The 15,383-nt window shown below is 41.5% G+C and overlaps 2 protein-coding genes across 3 annotated transcripts in view; both read left to right on the top strand.

The window, feature by feature from the left end:
- The window catches only part of LOC135574210 (Fc receptor-like protein 5), a 54,293-nt gene extending 44,274 nt beyond the window's left edge, over positions 1-10,019 (top strand). The window contains exons 5-6 of one of the 2 annotated variants that reach the window (XM_065025139.1): positions 3,113-3,253; positions 9,375-10,019. In XM_065025139.1, the coding sequence (XP_064881211.1) occupies positions 3,113-3,253; positions 9,375-9,397 (164 nt within the window). In that variant the 3' untranslated portion in view covers positions 9,398-10,019. The remainder of the gene's footprint in view (positions 1-3,112; positions 3,254-9,374) is intronic. The other variant, XM_065025140.1, reaches the window with a different exon arrangement.
- LOC115118359 (butyrophilin-like protein 10) overlaps positions 1-15,383 on the top strand; it is an 804,641-nt gene that overhangs the window by 772,881 nt on the left and 16,377 nt on the right. The window lies entirely within an intron of this gene.

Genomic DNA, 15,383 nt, shown 5'->3' with positions numbered 1-15,383 from the left:
TATTTTGGTTGTTATGTTGACACTTGAAGCTCTCGACCTGCTCCACTACATCCCTTTCGATGAGAATGAGGGCGTGCTCTGTCCTCTTTTCCTGTAGTCCACAATCATCTCCTTTGTCTTGTTCACGTTGAGGGACAATTTGTTGTCCTGGCACCACATGGCCAGGTCTCTGACCTCCTCCCTATAGGATGTCTCGTCGTTGTCGGTGATCAGGCCTACCACTGTTGTGTCGTCTGCAAACATAATGTTGGTGTTGAAGTCGTGCCTGGCTGTGCAGTCATGAGTGAACAGGGAGTACAGAAGGTGACTGAGCACGCTCCCCTGAGGGGCCCCTGTGTTGAGGTTCAGCGTGGCAGATATGTTGTTACCTACAGTTACCACCTGGGGGCGGCCCGTCAGGAAGTCCAGGATCCAGTTGCAGAGGGAGGTGTTTAGTCCCAGGGTCCTTAACTTATTGATGAGCTTTGAGGGCACTATGGTGTTGAACTCTGAGCTGTAGTCAATGAATAGCATTCTCACATAGGTGTTCCTTTTGTCCAGGTGGGAAAGGGCAGTGTGGAGTGCAATAGAGATTGCATCATCTGTGGATCTGTTAGGGCGGTATGCAAATTGGAGTGGGTCTAGGGTTTCTGGGATAATGGTGTTGATGTGAGCCACCAGCCTTTCATAGCGCTCCATGGCTACAGATGTGAGTGCTATGGGTCTGTCGTCGTTTAGGCAGACACTTGCCAGTGTTACCATTATTGATCTATGGTGGTCTGCTTATTTAAACATGTTGGTATTACAGACTCGGACAGGGAGAAGTTGAAAATGTCAGTGAAGACACTTGCCAGTTGGTCAGCACATGCATGTTGACCTGTTTGACGGTCTTACTCACATCGGCTGCGGAGAGAGTGATCACACAGTCACCCGGAACAGCTGGTGCTCTCATGCGTGTTTCAGTGCTATTTGCCTCGAAGCGAGCATACAAGAGATTTAGCTCTTCTGGAGGCTCGTGTCACTGGGCAGCTCTCGGCTGTGCTTCCCTTTGTAGTCTGTTATGGTTATCAAGCCCTGCCACATCCTACGAGCGTAGGAGATGGTGTAGTACAGATTTGATCTTAGTCCTGTATTGATGCTTTGACTGTTTGATGGTTCGTCGGAGGGCATTGCGGGATTTCTTATAGAGTCTCGCTTCTTGAAAGCGGCAGCCTTTAACTCAGTGTGGATGTTGTCTGTAATCCAAAGCTTCTGGTTGGGGTAAGTACATATGGTCACTTTGGGGACGACGTCATTGATGCACTTATTGATGGAGCCAATGACTGATGTGGTGTATCCTCAATGCATTCGGAAGAGTTACGGAGGGAGAGCTTTATTCCTCTGTGTGTTGAATAAAGGTGGTCTAGAGTTTTTAATCCTCTGGTTGAACATTTAACATGCTGAGAGAAATTTGGTAAAACAGATTTAAAAACTGTAATATCTTATGCTTCACTGAGTCGTGGCTGAACAACGAACAGCTGGATTGTTAGACATCAGCAGGATAGAACAGCAGCGTCTGGTAAGACAAAGGGGGGGGGTCGAACTATGTATATTTGTAAACAACAGCTGGTGCACGATATCTAAGGAAGTCTCAAGGTTTTGCTCACCTGAGGTAGAGTATCTCATGATAAGCTGTAGACCATACTATTTACCTAGAGAGTTTGCATCTGTATTTTTCGTAGCTGTCTACATACCAACACAGTCAGAGGCTGGCACTAAGACCGCACTGAATGAGCTGTATTCCGCCATAAGCAAACAGGAAAACGCCGGAGACTTTGATGCAGGGAAAATTTAAAAAATTAAAAAACCTCTTAGAACTACCCCTCCCGGCTCTAGGAGAATTGTCATCAACTGACACTAATTAGCGCAACAGACAAAAAATCTTACTAAAAAATATTCATATTCATGAAATCACAAGTGAAATATAGCGAAACACAGCTTAGCCTTTTGTTAATCACCCTGTCATCTCAGATTTTGATATTATGCTTCACAGCCAAAGCAAGACAAGCATTTGTGTAAGTTTATCGATAGCCTAGCATAGCATTATGTCCAGCTAGCAGCAGGTAACTTGGTCACGAAAATCAGAAAAGCAATCAAATTAAATAATTTACCTTTGATGAGCTTTGGATGTTTTCACTCACGAGACTCTCAGTTAGACAGCAAATGTTAATTTTGTTCCATGAAGATTAATTTTATAGCCGAAATCCCTCCGTTTGTTCTTCACGTTTGGTTGAGAAATCCACCGGAAATTGCGGTCACGACAACGCAGAAAAATAATCCAAATTAGATGCATAATATCAACAGAAACATGGCAAACGTTTTTTATAATCAAGCCTCAAGGTGTTTTTCAAATATCTATTCGATAATATATCAACCGGGACAGTTGGCTTCTTAGTAGGAGCGAGAGAAACAATGGCCGCCTTTGTCTATTAATCACTCTGAGAGCCACCATCTGACCACTGAAGCAATGTTGTCGTTCACGCTCGTTTTTCAAAATAAAAGCCTGAAACTATGTCTTGTGACACTAGACACATTAGGGAAGCCATAGAAAAAGGAATCTGGTTGATATCCCTTTCACTGCTCAATAGGGGCGCATAGGAACGCAGAGGTTTCTAAATAAGAGTCACTTCCTGATTGGATTTTTCTCAGGCTTTCGCCTGCAATATCAGTTCTGTTATACTCACAGATAATATTTTTTACAGTTTTGGAAACTTTAGTGTTTTCTATCCTAAGCTGTCAATTATATGAATATTCTATTTTCTGGTCCTGAGAAATAGGCCGTTTACTTTGGGACCGTTATTTTTCCAAAAATAAAAATAGTGCCCCCTAGTTTCAAGAGGTTTTAATGTCCCGTTAGTAGTTTAATCTTCCTCGTAGGTCGTCAATTTGATTTTCCAAAGATTGCATGTTAGCTAGTAGGACGGAAGGCACTGGGGGTTTATTCGATCTTTCTCCAGCTGCTGTTCCAACTCCCATTCCATCTCCAGCATCCCAGTGTAGTTCATGTCTCTGCCCATCACCATCCCAGTGTTGTCCATCTCTCTACCCAGCACCATCTCCAGTGTTTTAAATTGTTTTCTTTCTCCAACTGCAGTTCCAACTCCCATTCCATCTCCAGCAGTCCCAGTGTTGTCCATGTCTCTACCCAGGCTGCTGTGTAGTTTACTGGTGGGGTCTCCCTACCTGCTGGTGACCATCATACTGCTGGTGAAAGGCTGCAGGAGCAGGGCTCAAGGTGAGATCCTGAGTTTATACAGGATAGCCTCATTTGTAAATCAGAATTATATTATTATGGCCATTGAAATTCTGGCTATTAAAATTAGATCCAACAAGAACATCAAGGGGGAAAAAACAAAAAAAAAGAAGTGTTATTGTATGTTGATGACTATAGTCCGCAATCTGGATCCCTGCACAGACTCATTGAAGATCTTGGTCACTTTTCTATCCTCTTTGGACTAAAACCTAATTATAACAAGTATTATGTATTGGATCGTTAAAATACAGTGTTTACACCACCTTGTAGTTTACCAATAAAATGTGTGGATGGTGAAGTAGACATACTTGGTATTCACACCTACAAAAATATAAATGAACTGACCACAATTCATTTCAATCGATAGTTAACAAAAATAGATACAATTCTGCAACCATGGGAGGTAAATACTTGTCTTGGAAAAATCACATTGATTAACTCTTTGGTCCTATCAATGTTGACTGACTAATGGTCCTATCAATGTTGACTGACTAATGGTCCTTTCACAGTTGACTGACTAATGGTCCTAGCACTGTTGACTGACTAATGGTCCTATCAATGTTGACCGACTAATGGTCCTATCACAGTTGACTTACTAATGGTCCTATCACAGTTGACTGACTAATGGTCCTATCACAGTTGACTGACTAATGGTCCTATCACAGTTGACTGACTAATGGTCCTATCAATGTTGACTGGCTAATGGTCCTATCACTGTTGACTGACTAATGGTCCTATCAATGTTGACCGACTAATGGTCCTATCACAGTTGACTTACTAATGGTCCTATCACAGTTGACTGACTAATGGTCCTATCACAGTTGACTGACTAATGGTCCTATCAATGTTGACTGGCTAATGGTCCTATCACTGTTGACTGACTAATGGTCCTATCAATGTTGACCGACTAATGGTCCTATCACAGTTGACTGTCTAATGGTCCTATCAATGTTGACTGACTAATGGCCCTATCAATGTTGACTGACTAATGGCCCTATCACAGTTGGTCCTATCAATGTTGACTGGCTCATGGTCCTATCAATGTTGACTGACTAATGGCCCTATCACAGTTGGTCCTATCAATGTTGACTGTCTAATGGTCCTATCACTGTTGACTGACTAATGGCCCTATCACAGTTGGTCCTATCAATGTTGACTGGCTCGTGGTCCTATCAATGTTGACTGACTAATGGCCCTATCAATGTTGACTGACTAATGGCCCTATCACAGTTGGTCCTATCAATGTTGACTGGCTCATGGTCCTATCAATGTTGACTGACTAATGGTCCTATCACAGTTGACTTACTAATGGTCCTATCACAGTTGACTTACTAATGGTCCTATCACAGTTGACTTACTAATGGTCCTATCACAGTTGACTTACTAATGGTCCTATCACAGTTGATTGACTGACTAATGGTCCTATCACAGTTGACTGACTAATGGTCCTATCACAGTTGACTGACTGGCTCTGCCTACTCCAGAACAACTCATTTTTTTAAATCATATGAGCAAAAAACATTTAATTTGATTTGGAACTGGCATAAATAAAACAATATATCAGTTTAATCTGAGGACAAAATGGAGACAGCTACACCACACGTGTTTCACAATAAATGGGAGGAGATGTTCAATGTTCCATGGCACATGGTTTATCAACTGGTACAAAAAACTACACTTGATTCAACACTTAGAGTTTAGATTTTAAATTCTTATTTAACATTCTAGCCACCAACAGAATGCTATATAATATTATAGTATATTATATATATATAATAGATCATTTATTCTGGTAATGCCCCTATGTAGCTTGTTTCTGGTCACAGGTTCAGGTTCACAGGTTCAGGTTAAGAATTCACAACATGCACTTAAAATGAACCTTACAAATAGCTGTTGGTGTCACGCTCCCGCTCTTCCCCCCTGGTGCTTGAGGGCACCAATGTTACCTTTTTGTTGCATCCTGATCACACCTGCTTTTCCTCGTCACGCCCATCAGCGATATTGGACTCATCGTCTGTTTATTACCTATATTTGTCCCTGCTGCTGCATTGTCTTTTGTCTTTGTTTCCCGTTTTTTTGACGCTGTTCCTGTCTCGTCCGTTATACATTAAATGTTTTACTCCTGCTTCATCTCTCCATTAGTGATTTGGAAAGTCAGTTAATCAATAAACAATATTATAATACTGGTAGGAAAGGTTTTCGTCTTTAGCTCACAATCTGTAGATAATATACGATCAGAAAGGTTAAAACATTTTGTAGCATAATTGAAAAATATATGTCACATGGAAACCAAACGAGGTCACTGGTGATAGGTGGGATTAAAGAGCTGAGGTCTATGTTGATAGGTGGGATTAAAGAGCTGAGGTCTATGGTGATAGGTGGGATTAAAGAGCTGAGGTCTATGGTGATAGGTGGGATTAAAGAGCTGAGGTCTATGTTGATAGGTGGGATTAAAGAGCTGAGGTCTATGGTGATAGCTGGGATTAAAGAGCTGAGGTCTATGGTGATAGGATGGATGGTCTGAGAGAGGTGGGATTAAAGAGTTGAGGTCTATGGTGATAGGTGGGATTAAAGAGCTGAGGTCTATGGTGATAGGATGGATGGTCTGAGAGAGGTGGGATTAAAGAGCTGAGGTCTATGGTGATAGGTGGGATTAAAGAGCTGAGGTCTATGGTGATAGGATGGATGGTCTGAGAGAGGTGGGATTAAAGAGCTGAGGTCTATGGTGATAGGTGGGATTAAAGAGCTGAGGTCTATGGTGATTGGTTGGATGGTCTGAGAGAGGTGGGATTAAAGAGCTGAGGTCTATGGTGATAGGTGGGATTAAAGAGCTGAGGTCTATGGTGATAGATGGGATTAAAGAGCTGAGGTCTATGGTGATAGGTGAGATGGGCTGAGAGAGGCTGAGGGGATTAAAGAGCTGAGGTCTATGGTGATAGGTGAGATGGGCTGAGAGAGGCTGAGGGGATTAAAGAGCTGAGGTCTATGGTGATAGGTGAGCTGGGCTGAGAGAGGCTGAGGGGATTAAAGAGCTGAGGTCTATGGTGATAGGTGAGATGGGCTGAGAGAGGCTGGGGATTAAAGAGCTGAGGTCTATGGTGATAGGTGAGATGGGCTGAGAGGCTGGGGGATTAAAGAGCTGAGGTCTATGGTGATAGGTGAGCTGGGCTGAGAGAGGCTGAGGGGATTAAAGAGCTGAGGTCTATGGTGATAGGTGAGATGGGCTGAGAGAGGCTGAGGGGATTAAAGAGCTGAGGTCTATGGTGATAGGTGAGCTGGGCTGAGAGAGGCTGAGGGATTAAAGAGCTGAGGTCTATGGTGATAGGTGAGATGGGCTGAGAGAGGCTGGGGGATTAAAGAGCTGAGGTCTATGGTGATAGGTGAGCTGGGCTGAGAGAGGCTGAGGGGATTAAAGAGCTGAGGTCTATGGTGATAGGTGAGATGGGCTGAGAGAGGCTGAGGGGATTAAAGAGCTGAGGTCTATGGTGATAGGTGAGCTGGGCTGAGAGAGGCTGAGGGGATTAAAGAGCTGAGGTCTATGGTGATAGGTGAGCTGGGCTGAGAGAGGCTGGGGATTAAAGAGCTGAGGTCTATGGTGATAGGTGAGATGGGCTGAGAGAGGCTGAGGGGATTAAAGAGCTGAGGTCTATGGTGATAGGTGAGCTGGGCTGAGAGAGGCTGAGGGGATTAAAGAGCTGAGGTCTATGGTGATAGGTGAGATGGGCTGAGAGAGGCTGAGGGGATTAAAGAACTGAGGTCTATGGTGATAGGTGAGATGGGCTGAGAGGCTGAGGGGATTAAAGAGCTGAGGTCTATGGTGATAGGTGAGATGGGCTGAGAGGCTGGGGGATTAAAGAGCTGAGGTCTATGGTGATAGGTGAGATGGGCTGAGGGGGATTAAAGAGCTGAGGTCTATGGTGATAGGTGAGCTGGGCTGAGAGAGGCTGAGGGGATTAAAGAGCTGAGGTCTATGGTGATAGGTGAGATGGGCTGAGAGAGGCTGAGGGGATTAAAGAGCTGAGGTCTATGGTGATAGGTGAGCTGGGCTGAGAGAGGCTGGGGATTAAAGAGCTGAGGTCTATGGTGATAGGTGAGATGGGCTGAGAGAGGCTGAGGGGATTAAAGAGCTGAGGTCTATGGTGATAGGTGAGATGGGCTGAGAGGCTGAGGGGATTAAAGAGCTGAGGTCTATGGTGATAGGTGAGATGGGCTGAGAGAGGCTGAGGGGATTAAAGAGCTGAGGTCTATGGTGATAGGTGAGCTGGGCTGAGAGAGGCTGAGGGGATTAAAGAGCTGAGGTCTATGGTGATAGGTGAGATGGGCTGAGAGAGGCTGAGGGTATTAAAGAGCTGAGGTCTATGGTGATAGGTGAGATGGGCTGAGAGAGGCTGAGGGGATTAAAGAGCTGAGGTCTATGGTGATAGGTGAGCTGGGCTGAGAGAGGCTGAGGGGATTAAAGAGCTGAGGTCTATGGTGATAGGTGAGCTGGGCTGAGAGAGGCTGAGGGGATTAAAGAGCTGAGGTCTATGGTGATAGGTGAGATTAAAGAGCTGAGGTCTATGGTGATAGGTGAGATTAAAGAGCTGAGGTCTATGGTGATAGGTGAGATGGGCTGAGAGAGGCTGAGGGGATTAAAGAGCTGAGGTCTATGGTGATAGGTGAGCTGGGCTGAGAGAGGCTGAGGGGATTAAAGAGCTGAGGTCTATGGTGATAGGTGAGCTGGGCTGAGAGAGGCTGAGGGGATTAAAGAGTGTATGTTTGGTAATGTATTAGTGTTATGTGACTGCTTTTTATACCATGTATGTAAAATGTATATGTACAATTTATATGTAAAGTGTTGATAACTAGCTCTGATTGAACCATGTTGTAAAGTGTTGATAACTGTATCTCTGATTGAACCATGTTGTAAAGTGTTGATAACTGTATCTCTGATTGAACCATGTTGTAAAGTGTTGATAACTGTATCTCTGATTGAACCATGTTGTAAAGTGTTGATAACTGTATCTCTGATTGAACCATGTTGTAAAGTGTTGATAACTGTATCTCTGATTGAACCATGTTGTAAAGTGTTGATAACTGTATCTCTGATTGAACCATGTTGTAAAGTGTTGATAACTGTATCTCTGATTGGACCATGTTGTAAAGTGTTGATAACTGTATCTCTGACTGATTTGAATAGATTTTATTTGTACCTTTATTTAACAAATTCTTATTTTCAATGACAGCCTAGGAACAGTGGGTTAACTGCCTTGTTCAGGAGAAGAACAACAGATTTTGACCTTGTCAGCTCGGGTGTTTGATCTCGCAACCTTGCAATTACTAGTCCAACACTCTAACCACTAAGTATTGACAAGGTATTGACAGGTATTGACAAGGAGTAAATATCCCAGATATTGATTAGGAGTAAATATCCTAGGTATTGATGATGAGTAAATAGCACAGGTATTGATAAGGTAATTATCCAAAGTCTGTTCCTCTCCTTGTTTGGCAGTCGAAGTCACCGGTTATCTAGCCATCGCCGATCCATTTTCCATTTGTTTTGTCTTGTTTTCCTGGTTTTCATTCCCTTATTACAGGTTCTGTATTTGACTTAAATGTAACCTTCATGTCTTTGTGCGGAATTGTTTGTTGTGCTTGTGCACATTGTTGTCTGGTGTGAGACGGGTTTTGTACCCGTTGTTATTCTGGATGTAGCCCAGGTATTGATAATGAGTAAATAGCCCAGGTATTGATAATGAGTAAATAGCCCAGGTATTGATCATGAGTAAATAGCCCTGGTATTGATACATGGTAAATTGCCCTGGTGTTGATTAGGAGTAAATAGCCCAGGTATTGATACATTATAAATAGTCCTGGTATTGGTAAATAGCCTTGGTATTGATCAATGGTAAAATGACCTGGTATTGATAATTAGTACATTTCCCTGGTATTGATAAGGGAGAACTGGACATAAGCAGGAGCCCCATTGGAAGAGATTTGATAGAATTCTAAGTAGCACAGTATTGACTAGTAAATCATCTGATATGATTTACATTTCTAAATGGTTCTGTATTGGATAAGTAAATACATGGCCACACTGATTAACTATTTCTGTGTTGAACAGGTGATCGTGTTGAAGAAGAGTGAGGCTGAGATCACCTGATCACCATAACAACCATCAGAATGGAACTCATGGAATTCTAATATAGAACTGTGAGTCACAATGCTGTATGTTGTTACATTGTAGCTCCACCTGCTGGAACAATAGTGGCATTTGATCAAATGTGATCTATTAACTGATACATGTATTATTCTGATTGGAATGTGTTTTAATATAATGTGTGTTGTATTATTCATTCAGCAGCTGTCCTTTAACATCAGTCATATACTGGTCATATACTGTATAGCATTATGGTTGATACATTGTAAATGCCTTCACTTCTCATGTCTATACAGATCAACTGATAGGTGTTGTGGTTCAGGCATTATTGTTACAGGTTCAGTATAATGTTATACCGTTACATGTTACAGAGATAGAAAACATACAGGAGAGGAGAATTCAATTATTACAATTATTTACTTTATTTTCCCATTTTGGTCTCTAGAATAGTGCAGCATAATTTTATTTTATTTAAACATGAAACTAATGTAGGTCTTTTGTTTTATTGTGGTGGTTTTGTGCAAAATGATAATTATTCTATTAATCATCCTGGTAAGATATTGCTTTTGTCTTTGTAGCATATATAATTAAATAAGTGATTTTCCTCAATCATGTAGCCTGTTTTTTAATCAGTTCTGAATGACATCACAACCACTCTGTTTTTAATTTCACTCACTTCCTTTTATTTATCTTCTGAATGCTCCATTCCAGGTTCCCCCTACAGCCCCCAGGGCCTTGAGTATATTCTAAATGACTTGCTTTCATTTAGCCACAAGAGCCTTAGTGAGGTTGCACACTGATGTTGGCCGATTAGGCCTGGCTCATAGTCTGCATTCCAATTCATCCCAAAGGTGATCGATGGGGTTGAGGTCAGGAATCTGTGCAGATCAAGTTCTTCCACACCGATCTTGACAAACCATTTCTGTATGGACCTGGCTTTGTGCATTGTCATGCTGAAACAGGAAAGGGCCAAACTGTTGCCACAAAGTTGGAAGAACAGAATCGTCTAGAATGTCATTGTATGCAGTAGCGTTAAGATTTCTCCTCACTGGAACTATGGGGCCCGAACCAGGAAACATAGCCCCAGACAGTTATTCCTCCTCCACCATACTTTACAGATTGTCTGTAATTGTCACACTATTGTCATGACTGGCCTTTGAGGATCAGGTTACAGTGGATCACAGTTCTACAAGAGAGATCTCTTGACAGCCATATCAGACCGTATACCACGGGTATGAGAGATTTAAAAAAAAAAATGTTTACTGCTCTAGTTATATTGGTAATATTGGTTATATTGGTAACCAGTTTATAATAGCAATACAGAACCTCGGGCGTTACTTTTCAAGTCACCGGTTGTCTACCCACGCTGGGAGCGTCAACACGGCTGATTAGCCTCCTCAGATGCCCACACTCACAGAACGAGTGCAAGGAAACAGACAACTAAGAGAAAGGACATTGTGACATCTTGTGGACAATCAGAGACTTACACCTGCAGAGGAAAGATCAGAGATCTTGAACACGTAAATACATGCATTACACTTCAAACCCATAAGAGAGGCAGTTTGGGGTGTTAGGGCTAAACTAAGAGTAGTTTACAAATGCATCCAATTCTCTCTCTCTTTCTTTAAATCTCCATCTTGTGTAACACGTGTCTTATTGTGTTGGTCCGCGTGGGACCTGTTGTATTAAAATCGGTATTCTGATATTCTTTGAGTTAAATCGGGAAACGGTAACTCATTCAACAAACTTTTCCCATGATGCCCCAGGTTACTGAGTTAATGGTTACAGGATTAATTTAATCACGTAATTATAAACCTAGTTAATTATATTAGTATGTCATCACATTAACGATAACAGTGGCATGACATAATGCATTCAGGCAGGTAGCCTTGGACTGCCAGATGGTGAAGAGTGTTTCATCACTCGGGGAATGAGTTTCTCCAGAGTCCAATGGATGAGCTTTACACTAATCCAGCCAACACTTGGCATTGCGCATGGGGAACGTAGGCTTGTGTGTGACTTTTCTTCAATGGAAACCCATTTCATGAAGCTCCAGACAAACAGTTATTGTGTTGACGTTGCTTCCAGAGGCAGTTTGGAACTCTGTCGTCAGTGTTGCAACCGTGGACAGACGATTTTACGCGCCACGCGCTTCAGCACTCGGCGGTCCCCTGAGCTTGTTTGACTGAGCCGTTATTGCCCCTAGACGTTTCCACTTCACAATAACAACACTTACAGTTGACCGCTGAGCAGAAATTTCACGAGACTTGTTGGAAAGGTGGCATCATATGACGTTGAAAGTCAATGAGCTCTTCAGTATTCTATTGCCAATGTTTGTCTATTGAGATTGCATGGCTGTGTGCTTGATTTTATACACTGGTCAGTAACGGGTGTGGCTGATATATCCGAATCCACTTATTTGAAGGGGTGCTTCTACACCTGCATTGCTTGCTGTTTGGGGTTTTAGGCTGGGTTTCTGTACAGCACTTTGAGATATCAGCTGATGTACGAAGGGCTATATAAATACATTTGATTTGATTTAATTTGATGTACAGTACCAATAAATACGAATATGAGAAACCTTGACATTCAGATTATTTGGTTCTTCTTTACACTGTTAAATTTGAGACGTTATATTCATAATAATTTGTGTTCTTGTAATCTCGCTTGGTCATTAGACGCAATTATATGTACAGTACCAGTCAAAAGTTTGGACAGACCTATTCATTCCAGGGTTTTTCTTTATTTCTACTATTTTCTACATTGTAGAATAATAGTGAAGACATCAAAACTATGAAATAACACATGGAATCATGTAGTAAACAAAAAAAGTACATTTTTATATTTTCGATTCTTCAAAGTAGCCACCCTTTGCCCTGATGACAGCTTTGCACACTCTTGGCATTTTCTCAACCAGCTTCATGAGGTAGTCACTAATCAGTTGAGCTAATCAGTTGTGTTGTGACTAAGTAGGGGTGGTATACAGAAGATAGCCCTATTTGGTAAAAGACCAAGTCCATATTATGGCAAGAACAGCTCAAACAAGCAAAGAGAAACGACAGTTCATCATTGCTATAAGACATGAAGGTCAGTCAATACGGAACATTTCAAGAACTTAAAACGTTTCTTCAAGTGCAGTCGCAAAAAACATCAAGCGCTATGTTGAAACTGGCTCTCATGAGGACCGCCACAGGAAAAGAAGACCCAGAGTTACCTCTGCTGCAGAGGATAAGTTCATTAGAATTGCCAACCATTAGAATTGCCAACCTCAGAAATCGCCTAGTGATTAGAGCGTTGGACTAGTAACTGAAAGGTTGCAAAATTGAATCCCCGAGCTGACAAGGTTAAAATCTGTCGTTCTGCCCTGAACAAGGCAGTTAACCCACTGTTCCTAGGTCGTCATTGAAAATAGGAATTTGTTCTTAACTGACTTACCTAGTTAAATAAAGTTAAAATAAAGGACACGAAGAAGAGACTTGCTTGGGCCAAGAAACACAAGCAATGGATATTAGACCGGTGGAAATCTGTCCTTTGGTCTGATGAATCCAAATTTGAGTGTTTTGGTTCCAACCGCTGTGTCTTTGTGAGACGCAGAGTAGGTGAACGGATGATCTCAGCATGTATGGTTCCCAATGTGAAGCATGGAGGAGGTGTGGGGGTGCTTTGTTGGTGACACTGTCTGTGATTTATTTAGAATTCAAGGCACACTTAACCAGCATGGCTACCACAGCATTCTGCAGCTATACGCCATCTGATCTACTCTTAGTGGGAAGATCATTTGTTTTTCAACAGGACAATGACCCAAAACACAGCTCCAGCCTGTGTAAGGGCTATGTGACCAAGGAGAGTGATGGAGTGCTGCATCAGATGACCTGGCCTCCACAATCACCTGACCTCAACCCAATTGAGATGGTTTGGGATGAGTTGGACCGCAGAACAAAGGAAAAGCAGCCAACAAGTGCTCAGTTGTCATCAATTGTCATCAATTCAATGTTTTATTTTTATTTAACTAGGCAACTCAGTTATTAACAAATTCATTGTGCGTTGCCCTATGGTACTCCCAATCACGGCCGGATGTAATACAGCCTGAAATTGAACCAAGGACTGTAGTGACGCCTCTAAGATGCTTAGACCGCTGCGCCACTCGGGGCAAAGGGTGGCTACTTTGAAGAATCTAAAATCTAAAATCGAATAATATAAAATATATTTTGATTTGTTTAACACTTCTTTGGTTACTACATGATTCCATATCTGTTACTTCATAGTTTTGATGTCTTCACTATTATTCTACAATGTAGAAAATTGTAAAAAAAAAAAAAACTTGAATGAGTAGGTGTGTCCAAAATTTAGACTTGTACTGTATGTATATATCTCTAATACTGAATTATTCCTGAATCATTAGTTAAGTATCTTGCAGCAACATGGTGATAACAATTCCTTCCTCTCTGATTAAATTAGTGTAATTTCTGCCATACTGCTCACACCTGTCTAGCTAGTCAACAACTGGCAGTGAAAGTCACATTCATTTTATATGATCAGTGTTCTTGGGACAACATCACATGTACATTTGAAATATTTACTACAGCCTACGTGTTGTCACGTTAATTTCAAGATTCACTTTAGTTCACCTATGTGTTTTAGGACATTTGACACAAAGTTCATTTCCATATTAGAACACTAGTTGGAACTATATATCGCGAGATGACATGAAGTTAATGTCCATATCAGAACACTAGATGGAGATAGATATCGCGAGATGACATGAAGTTATTGTCCATATCAAGAACACTAGATGGAGATAGATATCGCGAGATGACATGAAGTTATTGTCCATATCAAGAACACTAGATGGAGATAGATATCGCGAGATGACATGAAGTTATTGTCCATATCAGAACACTAGATGGAACTAGATATCGCGAGATGATATTCAATAGAAGTACTGTAAGTGAAAGTGAAAGTAAAGTGTGAAACTCCACCGCCCTTTTCCTCCGTTATTTCTGGAACAGACGTCGTGTTACATTCTGTTCGTTGACAAATGAGCCTTTCGACTGTTTTGGTTTATTTTTCAAAATTCCTAATAGTTTTATTCATCAGTTACAAACAGCTTTACCTTGGAGTCAGACTTGTTTTGTTCGTGAAATGAAGACCTTTCCGACCTCGGCGGTCTGGTGTTTTGGGATTCTGTTCATCAGTGTTTCATTGATAACGACAGGTAGGACACAACATTATTCCTTCATTATTTAGCCTGTAGGCTATTTTATTATCTGAACATAATATTAATAAGAAAGAAACGGGGAGAATTCAAGTGCAGGATCAAAACCGAGTACAGGAAATGTAGATGTCTTGCCGTCGCTGCGTTGTAGTCTGATCAGAAAGGGCAGTTTGGGTGTGGTGCTGTAGGGTGGTGTCCGTGGCAGAGAAACACTATTTTCACGATACTTACAGTGACGGCAGTGACTGTTTCGTAACAGGATAGGAGATTTAGTTAAATTTGGGAAAAGGGGTCATGGAAAATTCTCTCCTAACTTGTTAAGAAAATCTTAACTGTATCAAGTCGCGTGAAGAGTGTCCGTCCGTGGTACTTTGCGCACAAAGTAGATGCGTTGTTGTTAAAGGAAGTGTAGCCATGTTTATGACTAGAAAGAGAAGACGTTTTGCGATCTTTTTAGTCATAAAAATGGCTAAAGCCAAGAAAGATTAGACACAATTGGTCGAAATAATTAAGGTTTTGGAGCAAGGGTTATGTTACGGTTAAGTATACTTTAGTGAGTGTTAAGATTAGGGTAATGACTATAGAGATAGAGGATTCATCTTTATATCAGTACCATTATAGATTAGGGTAATGATTATAGAGGTAGGTCTTTATATCAGTACCATTATAGATTAGGGTAATGACTATAGAGGTAGGTCTTTATATCAGTACCATTATAGATTAGGGTAATGATTATAGAGGTAGGTCTTTATATCAGT

This window comes from Oncorhynchus nerka, linkage group LG12, assembly GCF_034236695.1.
Source record: "Oncorhynchus nerka isolate Pitt River linkage group LG12, Oner_Uvic_2.0, whole genome shotgun sequence".
Lineage (NCBI taxonomy): Eukaryota > Metazoa > Chordata > Actinopteri > Salmoniformes > Salmonidae > Oncorhynchus > Oncorhynchus nerka.
The sequence above is the reverse complement of the archived record's forward strand: the minus strand, read 5'-3'. Positions and strand labels throughout refer to the sequence as shown.